The sequence below is a fragment of the Osmerus mordax genome, chromosome 22 (genome assembly GCF_038355195.1).
Source record: "Osmerus mordax isolate fOsmMor3 chromosome 22, fOsmMor3.pri, whole genome shotgun sequence".
NCBI classification, from domain to species: domain Eukaryota; kingdom Metazoa; phylum Chordata; class Actinopteri; order Osmeriformes; family Osmeridae; genus Osmerus; species Osmerus mordax.
In genome coordinates, this window is record NC_090071.1 from 7,469,092 (window position 1) to 7,491,072 (window position 21,981).

The window sequence follows — 21,981 nt, forward strand, 5'->3', positions numbered from 1 at the left end:
TTATACTATGCATTCACAATGCTTACATCTATCAGATTAATGACTGTTTCAGTTTTGTGATTTGAAAGTGATATCCTTCTATCATAAGAATCAATCTTCACTGCTCCATTCAAGGCCCCCAGAGCTGCTAAAATGATTGTGCTGGATACGGGACTTGTGCCCTTGACTCATAACTATAGACAAATGACCCGGTTTGGTTTGAAAGGAAAAGCCCTGCAGGCTCTCTTTACTTAAACACATAGAGGTGTAATCACAGGAGGCTGTGCAGCAGAGAAACTAGACTGAGTGACTGGAGACTGGGTCAGTCCTGTAGAAAGAAACCAGGTGATGTAGCTGTTAGAGACGTGGTCCAGTTAGAGAGGAGAGCAGGGCCAGAGCCAGTAGTCCTGGAGAGTGAGAGAAGGGAGGGGCTGATATACATCTCCCTGCTCTGGTCTCAGTGCACCGGGCTGCTAATGAGCACTTACCAAGTGTTTGAACTTCAATACGACCCCTCTGATTTGACTTGGATAAGCAGCATCAATGCTGGGCTGCATTAAAATGATAGCAGTGAGCAGAGATGTAATTAGTCTAAATGGACAGTGGACTCTGGGCTGTGGTGTCGGGTTCACCTTGTTGGAGGCCTGGAAAGAACATGCCCTAGCTGTTTGCTGAGATTGGACACAGTCTGAAAATTCACGTTGTTTTCTCTTAGACAAAGAGCTCCCACTCTGAGAAAATCGATGCCATATGAAAAATGTTGTGGCACACTGCATCTCTTTCCATATAGTACATGTTTTGCAGCTGTAAGAGGTTAAACTAACTGAAGGAGTTAGGGTCAACCAATTACGGAATAAGCAACACTGTGTTTGGTTCCATCCTTCTTCCCCTTCGGTGCTACTCTGTTGTCAGAACTCATGCACCTCAAGATAAACACCCCTATAATATATTCTGTACACCTCTATTAGTATGGACATCACTCTCATACAAACAAGCGCATCCTTACCCATACGGAAACACCTTGTCCTTTAAAATAATTTATATTGAAAGGTGCTCGTGAAAGTATCCTTAAATATAACAAAGCATACACCGTCATATAATAATAAAATGAGCAACTTTGATTTCCTTCTTTATAAATGACACCACCAAATCCTAATGTACCATCACGCAGTACTGGCTTCTAGATACAGTGTGAGTCCTTGTCACATTCACCATCTGTAAGATGCATGTGAAGTAACAGCTTCTCTCTGTGTAGTAAGACAAGAGCAGAGCTATCGGGGGCTGTGCAACAACACCCAGAAACAACCATCCCCCTTGTAACTGTAATCACTAGTGACTTTTATGATTAGCAACATAATATAGTCCCTTGTGCACTACAGCTTCACTGGATCTACAGATCAATCCTTATTGATGTGGCTATTGCTCATCACCGATGCCAGATCCCTTATCATTTTAATTGCAAACAGGACAGGATGTGTATTGTAACAGAAACCATTTTATAAATGCTTCCTGCTGGTTTTCATGGTGTGCCATTAATGTGCATTTTCTGTGTCTAATTTCTTTTTTTTATACAATGTTACTGTTTGCATCACAGAGCTAATGTTGAGTTATTTCATATTATTTGTTATCTTATTGATTGGGTAAATGTAGCCATAAGCAAAATTGTCTACCTCAAGTAAGTTGTCTTGAAAGTTCACTTTTAGTCTGAATTATACATTTCATCATAGATTATTTTGTCCGGCTGTTGTCACTCCACACCACAGGAAACCAAACAAATAAGCCCGCAGGCAGCATTGATCAGCCGTGCTTTAAAGGTTAGCCACATTATCACAGGAGGGGAAGCAGCTTTGTTATGTCCAGACTCCTCCACCACATAGAGGCTCACAGTGGTCGTTACCATGGTGCAACAATACATTATCCCACTGCACATACCAGGATGGAAACATGTTATCTGCTCTAAAGTGTTTGATTAGCAGGCATGTCACATGTAAGCTGTCTCTGGTGTTTGTTTACAGAAAGAGAGAGAGAGAGGGGGGGGGGGTCGCTTCATGATCCCCCTGCCTATGTTTATGCCTGTGCTGTTTGTCAGACTCTGGGGCATGAGGTCCTATTAGCAAGGCTTCAGTGATATTCCTCTGTTTATACTCTGTGTCGTCTCACTGCTCAGTATGTCAGAGCTCTCACACGAGCAGCCAGCCATGTAGACAAATGCGAGTGAAACAAACATTTTATTGGTATGAATCATGTAAACAACTCGAGCAACTGTTGCAGTTGATGCTTTTTTAAATATTACACAAGAGAATTCTGACAGAATGTACTGTAAGCTGTTTAGGTCTGATATGGACCTGGAGTCAACATTTGGGGGGGGGGGGGGGGGTTGGGTGTGTGTCCTTTACAGCTTGTGTATTTGTGTGTGACACGGTTCTTTCAAATTACCAATTTGCGACATTATCAAGCACAAAAAAAAAGAATTATGTCCTGCATGATATTGCTACTTTGATTATATCACAGTCTACTATTAACTCTCTGGGACAATGATGACTGTTATTATGTTTGATGATTTCAAAACAAAGTCAAATCATTTTTTGTCTCTTTTTATAGACTGTAACAACAATATTCAATTATAAACCATCTGCCTATACAGAGAAAAATGGCTTCTGTGAAAAATAAATGTTTCTGGTGGAAAGATTATAGTAAATAACATTTTCAGGATGCTAATGTTTACTGGTGTCTGTGTCTACATTCTGTGAATATTGTGTTACAGTATGCAATCAGAACTTTTACATTAATAATTTATGGTGCTGGTGGGCCATTGTTCCAGCTATTCAATTATTGATGCATTAGGCTGACTCCCTCTATAATCAAGAATATCACTGATATACCCTGTCCTCTGCAAATAGGCATTAGAATATATTAAAATAGTTAAATATAGTTACATAAATAACACAAAACACATCTGTAAATAAGACTCACGTTAGACACCAAGCTGCCTTTGTATATTAGAAGTGCAGAATATTAACTGGCAGATAAATGGAAAAAATGTGTGCCCACCTCGACAACCATTTAACTTTCATTTTGTTGTCTTCCTTTCCAGAGTTTTTCCTGGAGCTGTTGGACAACTCGGAGAAGTCCCTCAACGACATGTTCACGCGAACGTACGGGAAGCTCTATATGCAGAACTCCGAGGTGTTCCAGGACCTTTTCACAGAGCTCAAACGCTACTACACTGGAGGGAACGTCAACCTGGAAGAGATGCTCAACGACTTTTGGTCTCGCCTGCTGGAGCGCATGTTCCAGCTGCTCAACTCCCAGTACCACTTCTCAGACGACTACCTGGAGTGCATCAGCAAATACACAGACCAGCTCAAGCCCTTCGGAGACGTCCCCAGGAAGCTCAAGGCCCAGGTCACCAGGGCCTTCATAGCTGCCCGGACCTTTGTCCAGGGCCTCATGGTGGGCCGTGAGGTGGCTAACAGGGTAGCCAAGGTACGTACCCCCCCCCCCCCTTCCTCCTCCCCAAGGCCTCCTGCAATATTCATGCTTACTCCTGACACTGTATGTGGTGAGGTGCTGTGAAGGGGCCAAACAAAGCTCAAGCTGTAGACCCAGATTCATTCAGTTAGCGCATTGTGTATATTTACTGTTCCAGTGTTGCAACATTTCACAACTGCAGGAAACAGTTTGTGCTGCTTGTAAGGTGCACTGACTGTCTGCTTTTTAGCAGCTTGAACACACAAAAACAGCTCTCAAATGAAATGCCACCAGATCAAATGCATAGATTTTACTTGTTTTTAACCCAAGTTTATTTTGGTTCAGAGAATATTTGAAACGTCTTGGTGGCCCCATAATGTCTGAAAGAAATCTTGGAATCTTATTTATTCATTAGGAGCTCTTAGGTTTTACCATCCCAGAGGAGGAACTGTCGTCCGGCCATTTGACTCCTCCTGAATTTGCTCGCATATCCCCTCTGGTGCTTTGGAGAATATATTTTGCTGGCATGTTTACATCTTAATCTTCATCTGTGTATGTTTGAAGCTGGTGAACAGAGTGGTATTCTCTTTGATGTGAGCGGTGGACTGTGTTTTCCGTTCCATCAAAAATGCAGTGGAATCTCCCATGTAGACTCAGACATGGGTGAAGGAAGAGAAAAGGGAAATGGCCACTGGCTACTCTTGATGATCCTGTACTTGACACAGTATTTGCCTTACACTGTTTAACATTGTTCGCTTCTAATTATTCGGTTAACTTTGTGAGTGGAGCGTGTTTGTTTTGTTGGTTTGTGAATGGATTTGGGGAAAAGAGTCTACAACCGATTATAATGAATCAAACAAGGAGGAGGTTTTAAGTTTGGGATCATACCAACTACAGTAGGATAACAAAAAAGCATTACGCAAAGATTGGAGATTAGTGGTGTGTATTAAAAGGATTTGCGGTAATGATTAAAAATTCTGTGTTAAACATACAGTTGTGCAGCAGTGTTTCATAATTTTTACCAACAAAATCCCTGTTGTTTCTTTGCATAACATGTTAAAATGTTGTATAACATATATACTATTATTCATTCACATTGTTTAAATGTAAACTACACCACAAATAAATGAATGCAAATGACCTATGTGGTGAATCTATGGACATTGCTCGTACAAATCCCAAAACCTTTACTGTTGCATCTGCTGCGCCTTCTGCTTCAGTCAGATACAATTTATGTAAACGGAAGACAAGCCCTTGAGAGGAGCTGTTAAAAAATGGCCGTAGAATTTGACATTGATAGAATGCCTTTTCATCACCTCAATTGGTTAATGTCTGCTGTCCCTCTGAGGCAAGCTGAGAAAGAAAGAGGGTGAGAAAAAAAACATGATTTGTTCAAGTTCAGGATGAGCCGTTTAATCATTCTTGTGTTGGAGGCTTTCCACCCAACACCACGTCTTGACCTTCTCTCTGTTTTTACTAGAGCCTGCCATTTGGCACTGAGGGAACAAGGCCTTCTTTATCTTCCTGTCAGAGCACTGGAGATGCCTAGGGGGCAATTAATTAACTTGATCACACCAAACAAGAGTGGGTTCTCAGGCCTGTTATGTTTGAGATAAATAACTTCATAAGGTTGGCTTGGACACATTCAACTGAAAGGGTTCTTCCGGTCTCAAATAGTGTAACAGATGGAATCAAATCCTCCTCAGGCTACTTGCTCTCATTTGACCAGAGATCTTTTTAGCCATTTGGTTGGATTTTAGTCTGTCGGGGTAGCTGTCCAAGAATGTTTTTAATGTTTCAGATGAAGAGCAAAATTGTGACTTCCATATTTCTCTCCTATCTGTAAATGGTTCCCTCAAATCCCTCATCAAAAAAGAAGTGTCACATGAGGTAGTAGTGTGGAATGCTGTCATTGAACTACCCGAGGACTAGAGAGATGGAAAGAGGGGGGATGGGGTTGGAAGTCACTTGACAGGACAAATCACCTTGACCTAAGATTCACCTCCTCAGTTCTTGCTGTTCTCAGCCACAAATAGCCAACCGAGGATGACTCCCAACGCAAAACTGTCTTAAATTGAGAGACGTAGAGAGAGCAAGCAGGGAGAGAGAGTAAGAAGCACAGCGGAGAGAGTTTTCACATGCCGCGCTTGCATTTCACGACAGGGTGACAACATATAAACCTCTGCCGTCCAGATGAAGAGGCAGTCGAATCTCAGGCTGCCCTTGTCCTCAATACGTTCTTCTCATGCAAATACATCATCATATTTGAATCCTATTAGAACCTTTCACTAGTTTATTGCCCTCTAACTTTTTCAGGAATCAAATTGTTGCATGTTTATAATTGCACCCAGAGAGAAAGGCTGGGTACTGTAAAGCTGAAAAATGTGGTAGTAATTGATATGAGATATGTTCTCATTTTTACCTTGTGCTAATGGCCACGTTTGTTTGTCCTATATGGGAGAGGGTGTCACGTAGTAATCACACCACCTAGAATATCAGTCAGGACCTTTCAAAAACACTACACTACAGAGAAGCAGGTGTGCACACATCCCTACACGTGCCAGTTCAACTGACAGGAAATGAACCAATGCTTTTTTTTCACGTTGCAGAAAAAGAATTGGTTCAAATGACTTTACTTTTAGCCTGAGGCAATTTTTTCATTTGTTTTATTTGATGCTTGCTGGAAATAGAATTATGAAACCAATTTTGATGTTGCACTGTACAGTGTTATATTTATGTTTTTGTTAAAGTCCATTTGCTGAGGAAGTAATGGAGTGAGGAGGAGATGGAGTGAGGAGGAGATGGAGTGAGGAGGAGATGGAGGAGCGTCCTTACAGACATCCATACTGTTTTGATTTAGTTTGACCCAATACCAACTTTCAGAGGCTTAACTGTTCATATGTTAAATAAATAAAAAATATATATCTCTGCCCGTCAAAGCTACTTTTATTATGTGGGTGAAGTATAAATGATTTTGTGTGATGGGTAACCTTGTTTGACACACACCTAATGGTCTAATCACCTCGTTTCCAGACCCAATGCTTTTGGTTCAGATTTGAAGTAGACACCTTGTCCTGGAACTAGCTCTTAGGAAAGTAAAAACGTTCTGAGTTAATTTATCTACAGTTTTTATGTGTATATAGAGTTTGCAGCTGTCCAAATGATGGTTTCCGGATATCTCAAGAAAAACACTTCCCATGCAGACCAGTGGTGAATGACTTGCTGATATACAGTATTTGCGTGTTGCAGTAACAAACAACACTGCAGTTTGTACAAGATGAACTCAGAGTAACCGATCACATTACACAGAATGAGATTATGCTTCATTTTTGCAGCACTGATTTGTAGGACTCCAGGATTAGGAACAGTATATCCCCAGGGTTGAGATTATGATGACCATTTAGAGTTTGATCGTGCTGTACTTAAAACACAGTCCCACCACATTAGAACGTTCTCAAAGGAGATTGGGGGGATTTGACTGTGGTAAGGGCTTAAAGCTCCAACATTTAGAACACTCATCACTCATTTTGCGTCAGCATGAAAAGCTGATCTGGGTAGGGATTCATAGTTACTGATGATGGACAGAGGAAGTAAAGATATTGTGTGAGAGATTCCTGTGTGTGTGTGTGTGTGTGATGTGCACGGATGTGTGTGTGTGTGTGTTTCATGTGGCTTATACTGTCATGTTGATCTCATTATACACTCATTTCCTGCCACTAAACGGCCTCAGAGTTTAACGTTAAGCTCTCAGGCAAAGTCTAATCTATGCACAACATTTACTTTAAAGGGGAATCATTACAGTTCTGACAAATTCCTACGTTTTTGCTGACAAGTTGGAAAATGAGGAAGAGTTCACTGTTCTGCGGTAACATTTACCGGCACATTATGCTCTCGCATTTCACCCATACAACAATAAAACTAGCCAAACCAACACTTATCATTACCAAGTGGTCACTAATTATGTTACCAGGCTTTTATCAGGCATACTGAAACATCTTAAAACACAATTTTACATTTGATATCGTTTGATTATGATCTTCATCTAATTGCACTGTAGCAATGGCATTTCTATGATTTTGCTACAGTAATATTTGTAGTGTAATTGTGAGTTTATAATTGATTCTTTAGTGCACAACAGATGTCCAACGGAGAAATGTTTGATGGTCCCAGAGTCTGTGGAGAGCCCATTGACCTGCTCCATATGGAGGTCATCTTACCCATGGTGCTCAGCCGAGCCCCAGGCTGGATAAAGATGCACCCAGCTGAGAAACACCTTAGGATGTCTCCCTATCCCCTCTCTATATGAATCTTTCCGTCTCTTTTGAGTCTCTTCCTCACTTTTTATTTCCTGGTTTCTCTCTCTCTCTGTCTGACTCTTTTTCTCTTGGGTTTCTCTGTGTTCATTTCTCTTTCTCCTTTTCTCCTCCTCTACCCCCCACCCCCTCTTGCTGGCGCACGGCGCTGCACAGCTTGCTGGGAATGCGGGCTCAGCCGCGGTGCTCCGGTGGGCAGATGGCTCCTGGCTCACAGAGGTTGGCACGTCATTGATTGCTGGACCAGAGATGCTCTTTTTTAATTAAGAACTCTCGATTGGAGAAAGAATTATTGAGGAGTGTTGGACAGGATATCAGACAACCCATGTTGTCCTTTGTAAATACATTAGGAGAGGAAATCAATGCATGCATTCAAGATGTTTTTCAATAAACTATCTGGTGGAGATTTGGAGAAAATAACTTGATTTAGGTCACTGTCCATAGTCAGAAAGTTAGGTTTAAAGACAAGAACACTTTATTAACTTATTGTATTGCTTTGGTTTCACATTCAAAAGTGTTGAAAAGGCTATAAGGATTACGAATAATTTCTCATGCAGATGAAAAGAAGTAATGGAGACATTAAACTGTTGTTTCATCTTCCAATAAATATTAGTTAAAAAATATATTTTGTTCTAGTAACACTTTGTTAAACTTTTGTGCAGTGCAACCTTGTCAAATCTCATTTAGTTCACTATAATTATCAAGTGGTTAATGGAAGGTAAAGGTGTGACTAATAAATTATTTGGACTTCCTCATAAATCCCAGAATGAAATCTTAATAATGAGCACAGAGTGTTCATCCAAAACTCTGTCTGACTCACTCTTTGAACCTTATTTAGAAAAGATTTAGTCATATCTGTTTATACCAAGCATCCAGGGCATGTTGTCAACACCCGTGTTGTGACATTTGTCCTCGGTGCCCTGGGTGTCCTGGCAGCCAGAAGGACCCTGTTCTAACTCTGACATGCAGGCTGGGCTGCAGACCTGCTGGGGTCAAGTATACACGGAGACAAAGCTCTGCACTGGATCCTGAAGCTATTAATGCAGAAGGAGGGGTTAGTGGCCGTAAGGATAACGAAACATGGCACTTGCATCCACATAGGAGAAGGGGGGGCTGGGTCGGAGCTTTTAGCGCGATGCTTGTCGTGGAAAATCAACGGTGTTGTCTCACGTCCTGCCAAAAAAACTAAGTGTAGGATGACCCGTGTGGCTTGCTAAGGCCAGGCGTACACTTATGCGGGGAGTCACACGGGCTTTCGTGTGGATTTCACCTGTGCACTCACTGTCTTCTGAGGCACTCTGGCCGGGTTGCTACTGACAAGGCTCTGGCCTCTATAGGATTGTCGTTCTCTCTCCGGATAGTTTCATTTGAAAAAAAAGCAGAGGAAGAGAGGGAGAAGGACAAGCAGAAAGACGGTTCCAGCCTCCCAATACTTAGTTTATAAGCAGAGTTGATGTGTTCTTGCCAACAGGCTCAACACAAATATGTCACAAATTTGACTCTTTACCAGGCAATTAAGTAACTTGAAAAGTGAAGGTCTGCGTCATCTGTGTTTCATTTCTACAGTAAACTAGAAAAAGACTTTCCTTTCTTGAACAGACTGTCAAATAGTTATATTATGTCCTTGAATCAGATATTGGGTGTTTACAACTAGAAATTCAATATTACAGATATAAAAAGATGAATAACAGCTTCATTATTTATTTTATTAGAGATTTAAATATTGGAACTGTGAAATTCGCAGCTTGCAGGAATTCGTAAAAAATATACGCATGTACAATAACTCATTTAGACATGCACATTTAGATGTCTCCATCTGTGATCAAATCCTGCTCACTCGCAGTGCGGGAAAAATATCTATGGTGTTGTGTGTTTTCCCGGCCAGCACTGTGTACCATACACACAATAGTAAGTGTATGTGTATTCAGTGTTGAACGTAGAAGAGTCATGTTGAAGCAGAGAGCTGAACCTCCTGCCAGCCCCTCTCAAAGAGCTTCCTTGTGTGGCGGCCCAGTCTTTAAAGGAGGCTAAACTCCAGCTCCCATCAGGCTCATGGTGAGATTTATAGTGAGGATTTTGCTAATGCGCCACACAACTACATGACTCGCTAATTCTGAATTGGATTTATGATAGTGACTAAAGGGATGCTTAAGACCTGGTGCTTTTTTTGTTGTTGTTGTGTGGAGCGGAAGAGCTTTTTTGATGGCCTGCATTTCCACTCAAAGTCTATACCTGTAGGTGTGTATCAAGTTGTTTGCAGTGGCAGATGGCAGTCTGGCCGGTGCAGTGACAGATCACTGATGACGGTGTGGATGCTAATAGCGCTGGAATTGAGCTGGGCCGCTGGGGCAATGTGGTGCCCTCTCGCCCGTATCCAATCCCAAAATGGGGATTCAGCATGATTCGACGCATCCTGTCTGAATAATTATGACAAAACTGGGAGATAGATTTTGGCTGGCGCAGCCGTGTTCCCTGAGGAGCGTGCTCTGTTTGGCCTTGGTGACGCAGCACACCTTCCTGTCATTTTTCACAAGTCTATCACTTGGGTGGCACAATGCAATTTCCAGTGTCCGTAGGTATCTTGCCGTCGCTGTTGTTCCAAAAGGGAGCACACACCATATGTGCATAGACCCCTGTTTCTGTGACACGTCCGGAAATCTCACGCCCTTCTTTCTCACGGTTCTCACGGAACCGTCTTTAAAAGTCATTTTCACAACCCTAGAGAGGATTTCTCAGCATTTTATCACAGCTTCAGAGGCGTTATTATTTCCTTGAAAATGCTCTCCAATGTTTTCTTAATGATACTTGAAATCAATTAGTCAAGGCAACCTGACACTGGTAGGAAACCAGGACCGGAATCTAGGAGAAGAGGTATTTGGTCTGGAGACTGGTGACTGCATTGACTTGGCTTCATCATTACAGTTTACTGTATTTTCAATCCACCATAAAGAATGCTCACCCTAGCAGTATGAATGAGTACAGGGATGGCCACCTTGTTAGACTAGACTTACTCTTTCTCCCTTTCCTCATATATGCTTGTATGCACACACAGATCCACACGTACACACAAATCCAGGAACTGACAGAACACAAACATGCACATACACAGCACATATTTACACTTTGAGCTGCACGAGTCATTTTATTTACGGCACTCAATAGCCAGATGAGAAGATTAGTGTGTGAATCTCACCACAGATCGGTTACAACACTCCCCACCTACACCCTCAGCCTGCAGTCAAACACTGTATGTGTTCACAGGATTTCTAGATTTACATTTTGTAATTTAGTAGACACTCTTATCCAGAGCGACTTTTCTCCACAGATTTATTTTTGTCCACTGCTTTCAGGTACATTAGCACTGCATGGCCGTGCCCACTACATGTGACTGAGCTAATTCTGACCTGTCATGCAACAACAACATTGATTTGAACCAAAATCTACTAAATCCACAACATCTTAAAACGTCCTAATGTATTCAGTGAGTTGTCACTTATTCCTGTGTTCGTAACAATAGAGTGTAACTCACAGTTATGTTGATTCCACACCACTCGAGGGATATTTTTTTATCACCTGTCCTTTTGGCAATCTGAAGTTAGATTTTTTAGGTTATTTATAGCTGGCTATGGCTTGCATTTATCATACATAGAAATAGTTTTGAGCCTATATACATTGGTAAAAGTTAATACTTACCAGTTAATTGTCCCCACTCTCGCAATGGATTAAAAAAAACTCAACAACTCATATCCCATACATCCCAAAGAAAGTGTTTATGGCATGTTTTGTTTCTCATATGACATTGAGATATTCCTTGGTGTTGGTTTTCAACATCTAGAACATTAGGATTGTGTTCTGATGGTCCCCAAGATAGAAGGAATTTATTTCGAGTAGTTTCCTACCAACAAGCTCTGGCTTGTATAATGTTATTCCAGACACATTTCATGCTTGGCCTGGAGAGCAGATTGTTTCCTATAATAAAGTTGGCAAGCTCACTGTATAAAAAAAAGCATTCGCTTTTACTAATGTCTTTTTTTAATGCTTAATGTTTATGCAGAGATACCATTCCACTGAATTATGGTGGTTGTGTGTTTTTGTCTATGGTGTAAAAAAACAATGGACAATGGTAAGGGATCTGTTATATTTACAATGTATTTATAGAGGCCATTAGCAGGATACACTTGACACCCATTGGAATTTTTGCAATGTTCTCCAATGAGACATTACCCTGGCCAGCCAAGTGTAATTTTGTGTGTGTGTCTTTTGTCTTGTAATCATTAAAAATAACATATATATATATAAATATATATATTATCAATTACTAAGGAATCAGATTATACACTTGTTACTTTAGGTCGAAATATATGTGTGGCACAAACTCATGTCAATTGTAATTTACTGTTTTCAATTTGAAAGCAAGGACAACCCTTCTGTAAACAACCTGATTCTACATACATTGGCAACATTCGTTTCTACAACCTACATTGGCAGTTTCCGTTTACTAGTTCAGGAGATGTTCCAACTTTTAATGATTGTTGCTGGTTTTAACAACACGATTCAGAAACACATGCAGCAGAAAAAATGATGAACCACATCAATGAAGGTAAATACTGTCTTCCAAGAAGATGTCAGTAAAACAAGATTTGTAATCTAGAAATATTTCCTATTGAGTAGAAATGAAAGTGGAGACAAGTAAAAGTACGGTACATATTTTCACACAGCTAAATGAATCTAGTTTGTTCAAATCTCCTTTCTACTACTTGTACTCCTTGACTGATCAAAACAAATTGCCAGAACACAGATCTGTGCATGGCATCTACTGATGAAATCAACAGCACGCCACTGTTCAAAGCCTCTTCCCTAGACAGCGGCCGATGTCACTGGCAAATTGCATGTGTCAGAACTGCGCTGTTTGATCCAGCAGCTGGTACGGAAACCTGCTTTTCTTTTTGCTCACGCACGCAGACTTGCGCACACACATGCTCGCTCACACGCAACGCTTCGCTCATGTGCACAGGATACAAATCTGTCCCTCACACATATACAGTACTGTACACTTGTACCTTCAAAGATACAGCAGTGTACGCCATCACAGTACCCGATTAAAAATCCAGGAGCAGCAGAGGCGATGGGAACAACTCGGACTTTAGCCTGACTAAAAGCTAAGTGTAATGTCTGCTCTTAAGTAGCAGCTCTCAAGGGCTACAGAGTTGTCTCCTTTCACATGATCTCTCTCTCACCCCGTTTCTATCCATCTCTTTTTGTGTGCCTCTCTTACCTCCCCACCTCACTCTTTCTTTTAATCTCCACCTTTTTCTCTCTATGTCTCCTTTCTCTCTCTCCCCACTCTCTCTTCCTATCTTTCTGCTGGTAATATAAAACAGTTTTCTCTCTTTCATCTTAATGTGTTGCTGGATCACTAGACCTGGTTCTGTCTCTGTTAGAACTGTTATTGAAGGATTCTGAGAGGGGTGAGAAAGTTATCTTTTCAGCCTGGTTTTGACTGAGTCACAGAGGGAGATACTGAATCTGTGGTGATAAAAAGTGAATTTAGAAAAAATATTGGGACTGTGACACAATGTTCTCTTTCCCATTGTCTTTTTAATGTGGAGATGATTGCATTTTGTTTCTTGACTCAAGGCAGCAACACCTTTGATCTGCTCATAACAATGGCCAACAAGAATGTTTCCAACCTCTCAAAACCACTTCTTCACAAACACGCACACACACATGTTTAATATGTTCCTGTCAAAACTACAACCTCAACCCTGGCTGAGTCAGTCCATTAAACACACACTACTACACACACACACACACAGTAAGAAGGCACACAGGGTTTACGTTGGACAAACTCTGAAGTCAAGCATGAATACAGGCTCTGACAGCCCAATTACCAGATGTTCCCATTGTTCTCCATCTCCATCCCTTGAAGGGAAGCAGATGTGAGGCTGCTGTCACCTCTGCTCAGGCCCGGACAGAAATGCGGACGAGCGGCAGAGATGGTGCCTTCACACAGATTTAGGCTCGGCTCGCGCTGCATACCTCATCCTGTCAGATCCCCTCCTCTCTGCATATGATGTCCAGCCAGCCTGTTTGTTGTCCACCTATCCCAGGAGAACAGAACATGATTAGATTGAAAAGGTTATGTTAGTGTTGTGTAAGGTTTGACTAGGAAGGCTGCATTAATGTCCCTTTAAAAGAGCTGGCAATTACAACCATATTTTTTGTGAAAAAATATAGAAAAGCAAATGGAGGTGGGTCGACAACCACACAAGCACCAGTTCTGGCTTCATCTCTTATATCTTGATCTCTGTTCTCTCCAGGTAAATGTTGCCTCCGCCTGCATCCGGGCATTGACCAAGATGCTGTACTGCCCGTACTGTGGAGGCATGCCTGGGTTGAAGCCCTGCCACAACTACTGCCATAATGTGATGAGGGGCTGTCTGGCCAACCAGGCCGACCTGGACTCTGAATGGAACCTGTTCATAAGTAAGCACTCAATACCTTACAGAGCAACCTATTCCTCTTTGATGTCAGTCTGTCTGTCTGCATTTATTGTCAGTCTGTCTGTCTATCTGTCTGTCTCTCTGTTTGTCTCTGTCCTGTCTGACTGACTCCTGTAAGTCTACCTGTCTGTCCGTCTGCTTGTCTAACTGCCTGCCGTCTGTCAGTTAGTCTGTCTTTGCATCCACACATGCTTTGCCAAGGCGGGGTCGTTTCTCAAAGCCTCAGTAGGATACATCGCTGTGGCGTGTTCTGTTCAGCTTTAAGGGATTTTGAGAGACAAAACTAAAATCGTATTTATGCAACCATTTCCTTTTGCTGTTTGAGATGTTGTGTAGACTGTCCCCGGAACCCTCTCATAGTGTGCAAAGCCCTGGCTCCTGCTGTTTGGGATTGATAAAGAAAGGCAGATCGTAGGCAAACACATTTTCTATGGTGTCTCAAGCTGAGCCTGGTAGTGAGTAATACTTGAGCGCATAGCTGCCATAAGCCCTCCTGTCTAATGGTTACAGAGGAGACAAATATAGCGCCACTCCCTCTTGTTCTTTTGTGGGCCAAAAACGTATTTGTTAAATGCTTTTTCCCCCCAAAATGGCGGGAGGAGGGTTTTTGAAGCCGGGTCCCCACAGAGGGTGTCAGACAAACAGCACTCCTGAGCCGCGGGGTGGCGGTGTGACAGGACGGTTGTCATAAAGACAGGGAGACGAGGTGTCACTTGTTCTCTTGCGACGACACTGGCGCCTATGTTGTCTCGCAACAACGCCCACCATGCGCTAGTGACACATCTCACGACAAGGCGGACACATGTTAAAAACTTTGCATCTTGTTCAGAGGGGAGACGAAGGGAGGGCAGGGAAAGGGAAAGGGAGAAGGTAGGGGTGGAGAAGCTGTTATATGGATAAACATATTCGACAGTAATGGCCAAATCTGTTGTTGTGTTAACAAGGGTATGAATCCAACTTGACAAAAACACCCTCGAGCATAGAAGTATTGTAGTGGATTTTTAATTGCGGAATACTTTTGTCACAGAAATTGATTTTGTTTGGGTTGTATGGAGAATTGTACGGTATATCAATCAGAGATGTTGGTCCCCTGGGGACATTTTGCTTGTGTGTTCTGTGAAGGATTCATTATTTGACGTCTGCTGACATATTCTATTCATTTTCTCTTGCTAAAGCTTTCCGATTCGCTTATGATGCAGCTTCAAAAAGAAATTGATTAGCCTCCTGGTGTCGAGGTCCTCCTAAAATATGTCAGTGGTCAATTTTTTACCACCGGAGCTCATCTTCCCAATATGAAGGTTTATAGATCGGCTTTGTTAGTGTTCTGTCGTCTTTCTCTCCAATCATCCCCTATGAGTTGAGGGTCGCTTGGTCCTTGTCAAGCCGTAACCCTCGTTTGGCGAGTCAGTCTATGACATTTACCTGCGGCCTTCGCGCAGGCTTAAATGTCACTATCAATAGCATTGATCGGAAAGACTGCGGGAGAGGGCATTCAAGGCTTGTCTTCTTAGCAGTTTAACTTGTCTGGATTCAACCTGCGGATGAATGTGAGAAGACCGGGGATAAAAGCATGGATCTGAAAGGCTGCTGTCATCACAATCCCCCCAGGATCCTGAGTTTAAGACATTTTAGGTCAGCATCTTTGTTCTGATTCTTCCGGAATCAACAGGCAATCTGCTTGAACAGCAGAGACCAAGGGGACAGGCAAGTATCTAATCTCTGAAACTAAGCCAGTGATAAGTGACCGTCTGGACCTGGGTCTCAGTGGAGGGGAAGTCCTATAATAGCTGTAACGGACGGCATTTGTCTCTCTCTGGTTCAGGCCCATATCTGGATACATCACTAAACTGTTACGTATACAGTAGAAGATCTTCTACACTTGTAGAAGATCATTGTCTGATTACTGAATCAAAATATTCATGAAAGTGTATGTTTTGCTCAAAACGGTTCTTGTAAAATTAGGTCCCATGCGGAAAGAGTACTCAATAAATATACAATGCATTGGTCTATTTTCACTAAACGTTTTCAAAGTATATTTGATATAAGCTACTGTGTGGTAAACATCGATATACAATACAACATCTCTAAGTTGAATGGAAGTTGAGAGCAGTCATACTGCAAGACAGAAAACATTCACTGAAATGCACCGGATGGGTCAATCTTATCTGCAAGCCTGAAATAGCGACAGTTTGAAAATGTCTTGACAAAATAACCTGTGAAGGAGCCCACTCACGCAGAAGAATAATAGTCTTTTGTCAGATGAATCGATGCTCCGTCTCTTCATCTAAGTCATTCATTTAAAAAAACTGGCCTAGTTTTCTCTCTCTCACTCTCCCTATTTCTACTTTTCTCCTAAACTACAATACATTCATTCACTTGCCATTGTGCAACAGCACTGCAAAGCTTTCCACCATTTTGGACCAGTGTAATTTCAATTAGTTGAAAATCTAATATATATGTTGTATATACATAGAAAATGTATTGTAGGAATATTATTTGACTAATGGCCATCATAACCAGGCAAACTTCTAATCCATCTTCTATCCAGTTTGCGTAGGAAAGTAAACCACCCATGACCTCAATGAGCATAACACCAATATTTTGATGTCACAACCATTCAGTTCAAGATTATATTTCTGGGGTAATGGGAGCAGCAGCAATCCTCAACATGTGTTTCTGCAAACATATTTCTGGCTTTAGACATGTAGCTATGCTGTTACCACCACATCATAGGTTTAACTAGACATGCATATACAAATGGGAAAATCAACCTAAAATGAGCTTCTGTGGTACTGTACCTTGCTTCAGTTTGGATAGCATCAAGTGTCATGTGTTTTACATCTTTAATCAAACCCTCATGTAACACATTGCTTCTAATTCCAGTACATTTGTACATGGTCATTGTATAGAATATTGTATCTTACTATGATTTTTTGGGCCAGCTGCTTGGCTGTAAAGAAGTGTCACTGACAATGTGCATGGACATTCATTATTTTTGTGTGTGTATGTGTGTGTGTGTCTGTGTGTGTGTGTGTGTGTGTGTGTGTGTGTGTGTGTGTGTGTGTGGGTGTGAGAGGACTGCCTGGGAGGATTCATGATTTTGCTGATGAGTGACACCAGACCATCAGTCACATGCCCTCATGACAAATGCCCTCAGCTCAGTATTATGACCGACACATCATTATCATTTTTCTTGTCAGCACCTTGTTGGGAAAATCCAGGGAGAGGTAGAGAGAGATGACTGGTAAAGTGTAATTATACGTGTGTGCCCTACTACAGTACCTCCACAAAGTCACACACTAAAAGTGAAAGAGCAAGTTATCGTCAGGTTTTCGGGAACTTTAACGTATGACTTAGTTCCTGCTTGTATGACATCCATGGACAAGGAAAAAATTATTAATGCAAAGTAAAGGTTCCCAGTTCTCCATTATTGAATTTCTTTTCCTAGCTGCTCCTTCATTATTCTGGCTAATTAAGATTTAGCTCTGTGTTGTCCTCTGTTCAGTCCTTTGTCACCACAGTGTAAGCGATCCGCATTGATTTTATTTGCTCATTTCTTTTTAATTGCATGGCTTGTGTCTCAGTGTAACCAAACCTCCCCACAACCTCCCGATTCATGAGAATTCTAGATGATATCCCCCGCTGTCCTCTGAGGAACTGCTGGTACGCAGGGGGATACTGTTTTATGGTACTGAGCCTGTCCAGATTTCATTCCTCACTGTTGGCTGTATTGTCCCAGATGAGTGTTAAGGTGAGTGTTCCACCTATTCCCTCTCAGACTCTTTGGGTTATAACTTCCCTACCTCCACTCCTTTTCAGACTTTGCAGTTGTCACACAAACCCTCCCCCCCCCCCCCCCCCCCGATCTTGAGCATTGGACTACTAAAATAAAACTGTGGTCAATATAAAACCCACTTATGAAGCCACTTAGACCCTCCATCTGTCAGGAGGGTGACAGATCTTTATCTCTGAGAGAACAGCAAGTCTCGGGTGGTGTCAGTGACACGTATGACAGGTACAAACAAGCCGGTCGTCTCCTGCCTGTCAGACAGCTCAGCGCTGGATGAGTTCCTCAAAACAGGATCCTCACAGTCTCACTCTGGTTTCCTCTAATCTCTTCTGGCATACGCAGGAGCATCAAAGCTGCTTATCTACATGTGTGGGAGGGCTGTCTGTATGACTCTTGACTATTGCTCTCTCTCTCTCTCTCTCTTTGTCTCTTTTCACATACACACACACACATACGTAAATACAGACACACTCACGCATGATTCCTAATATTTCCAGCTCCTCGTGATTCACTCTTAAGCTGCAGCATCAGGACTACATCAGGAGACAAACCAGGAGCACGTGTTTCCTCCAACCACCACAACACACGCAACTCAAACACTTCATTAGCTCCATGTAACTGCGTTACTGAAGTTGCTTTAGCCTCATCAGTTTGCTTAAGCTCAAGTGAATCCAGTCACTTACATATATGCTCTTAAAATACTCATAACCAGTCAAGAAGAGATTCATCAACAGGCAATTATAGTTCCCTACACCCTCAAGCTGGGCTCCCGGCTGCATCTTCCCCCTCCTGTGGTTTTACAGAATTGGATATGACCAGAGTTTCCTCTAGGGAAAAGCATGCTTTTACTGCAAGGACTGAATGGAGAGAGCAGACAGGCCTTTGGAGATATTTTTCATTTGTGGTCATCAGTGTTGTAGGAGTTTGGTTTGGTGAACTGTCTGGTGGCAGCATGGAGATTTTAGATACTACTGTATGTGGTGCGTTGAGAATTGAGGATAGGATATCTCTTCTGAAGGCAACATAATGTGTATGCATAATGTGAAGACTGAATATGGAAACAACCTAAAGTGTTCATTTTGTTTAATTGTACTGTCAATTTTCACAACTGTCAAATAATTCTGACACTGAAACAAGTTCACAATCCAGAATATTTTATAACTCAATTGATTGAGAGGTCTCAAACACCCTATGATGATGCATACTGTATAATCAGGAGCTTTTAGAAGCTCTCCAGGAGCCATTATGTGATTTACAATGGAGGTCCACATCTGAATAAAGATGTATTTTAGTAGGCTTAGAAGGCTGTGACCTATTGATGGCTCATTCTGAAGAATCATTCAAAGTCAGAGTCAGACGTGAAAGACTTGTGCAGACCATGGAGTAAACATACTGGATTGATGTCTTGGAGCTATTATGTGTGCCTTCACATATTTTCTCTGTAATCATACAAAGCACAGATTCTCGATAGATATTATATTTCAATGCTAAAGCAATCCTAACAGATTCCAAGATTGACTGTGGTTGGAGTATTGTAAACGGTTTCTATAAGAGATGGCCATGTGTTCTGTTTTCTCTATTGTGTTTCACATAGCCTACATTTAGGTTGTTATGCAAGTTTTGCAACTGTGTTTCATGCCAGTTAGATTATAGTGTTCTCAGTGGTGATGAAAGCTTTCAGACCAAACATCACATATGAATGTCACTAAATAGCCATTATAGCAATCTGCAAATGTACAGGTCAATTCAGTACCAGATTATTTAGTAAATGTAAATTAAAGGTACATGTAGGCTTTAAATTCTTTATGGGTATGTCATTAGCCAATATGACTGTACCAACATAAACTTCAGACATTAAGTATTTGAAGGCTAAAATCACCTTGTTTTTGACCGGGTGTTATTTGTAACATAAATGAGTTGTAACATTTGCAATTCCTCCAGACAGGAGGGTAGAACAATGTGATTCACGGTATGCTCAATTTAGTCATGTGCTCCACTGATACTGTGAGACTGTCAGTTATAATGTTAAAAAAAATCTGATTTTGAGGAAAGACAGTCATTTTGTTTGACCTTTTTTGGGGTGATTGCATCAACAGCAGTGTAGTTCCATTCACCAAACAGGTTTATAATCAAATTGTGCACAGATACTTGGTGCAAGTTAGCAATGGAAATGTTTGAGCTGAAATAGAAGCTAATTAATGCTGACACGAGTGAGGATTGGTTGTAACACCTTGTGATTTTTTTTAATAAATAACCCTGAGAAAAATGGAAATACTTAAAGAGAAGGTTCAAAAGCATTCAGGGCATCTTGGAGCATAAGTATATTATTCACGACACAAAAAGAAAAATTGCCCTCCCTGACAAAAGCAGTGGAAAGAAGCAAACCCAAACAAAGCATGCTGAGCAACAACAACAAAATGTCCAGCCCAATAACAAAGACAAAACTAATTGTTATACATGGCAATGGTGCCATGGACAATGTTGTTGTGGACTTAATAAAGGTGTTCAATGATGTACTATGGTGTAAATGCACAAACATTTCACTACTTGTATTTTCAAGAACATACAATGCTTTCAAATGTTTATTTATAACCACACCATTTTATAAAGGTCAAATGTAGTGTTTGAACATTTTGAACGCAATATTATAGACAATCTCGTTGAAACTAACAAGGATAAAAGTGTCACAACTACCCTTGGTGTGCCCAATAGGTTTTTGAGTGTGTGAAGAGGGAACGTAAAAGGGCTCTCCTGCTGCTGTCCCTTTTGGATTTAGCATGTGACAGGAAGTGACACAAAGACGCAACCATTCCATTACAACATTGTACTTTCTTACTTGTCATCTATAAATAGTTTTCTTGCTATTTGTTCCAATCTCAAAGTGTGAAGTCAGCTTTCCAATTAGACCAGACTACAGTCCTCACCAAAAGCTTAATCCTCCCAAAGCTTTCATTGTCAAAACAAAGATTATTGTAAATGAAGCAATCCTCTGCACTTCCAGTCAGAACTTAATTAGGTTTATTTGAAAAATAGAAGTTTTGGGCAATTAACATACAGTATCTTTGTAGAAATATTTTTATTCTTATTGAGAATTGCAGGAAAAAAGGGATTTGTGTAAATCACTACACTAACACCGATACTGAGATAGGCCAACACTCCTCATAGGCATCCTCTTTCATGAATTCACCTGATAGATGATTGTTCAAGAGGGGTTGGTGAAGACTGTCTCTGTCTGTCTCTATTTGTCTTTCATAAAGGACACTTTGCCCAGGTGTTTCTGAGAGCATATTGAAGCCATCTAAATTAAACTTACTCTACACTTCAAGCAAATAAAGTTCAAGGATGAAATATGAGTAATTGTTGTTCTCCATACAACTGCTAGGAATGTCCCTTTCCTAATTAAGATGCTCCCATAATTTTAAATAATTCAGACTAATTATTCCTACAGGCGTCCAACATCCTCCCACGTGTATGTTTGCACATCCACAGACTGACAACAAACAAGCATATTCACCCCTGTTGTGCTTGTGTCTGCCAAGAGAAGCCTGAATACAATGACTCTACATTTCTTTTGGTGTTTTCTTTAGAAATTCCATATTCAGAAAAAAATATATACTAAGTGAAGACAGTAATAGACTGAGTTTGTTGTTAATAAATTAGTGATTTTTGTCCCAAAAAATAATAAACATTTGAGTTAAAATTATTATTTCTTTTTTTTTTTTTTTACATTTGAGCAGATTTAGAGTTTAGACGTGGGAAAGGATTTTAGTGGAACATTTCCCTATGGGCTGTTTTGATAATCAATGGTTTCCAAACCACCTTTGCCTTAAAAGCACATGAAAAGCCAGTTTGTTCCTCCATACTACACGAAGGTCAGCTGTATGTTTTTCTCTCTCTTTACCAAAGCATTCCTTCCATAGTCTGT

The 21,981-nt window shown here is 41.1% G+C and overlaps 1 protein-coding gene across 1 annotated transcript in view; it reads left to right on the forward strand.

Annotated features, from left to right (window-relative positions):
- gpc6a (glypican 6a) overlaps positions 1-21,981 on the forward strand; it is a 76,654-nt gene that overhangs the window by 35,453 nt on the left and 19,220 nt on the right. The window contains exons 3-4 of the mRNA XM_067260220.1: positions 3,074-3,465; positions 14,084-14,249. Coding sequence (XP_067116321.1) covers positions 3,074-3,465; positions 14,084-14,249 — 558 coding nt within the window. The remainder of the gene's footprint in view (positions 1-3,073; positions 3,466-14,083; positions 14,250-21,981) is intronic.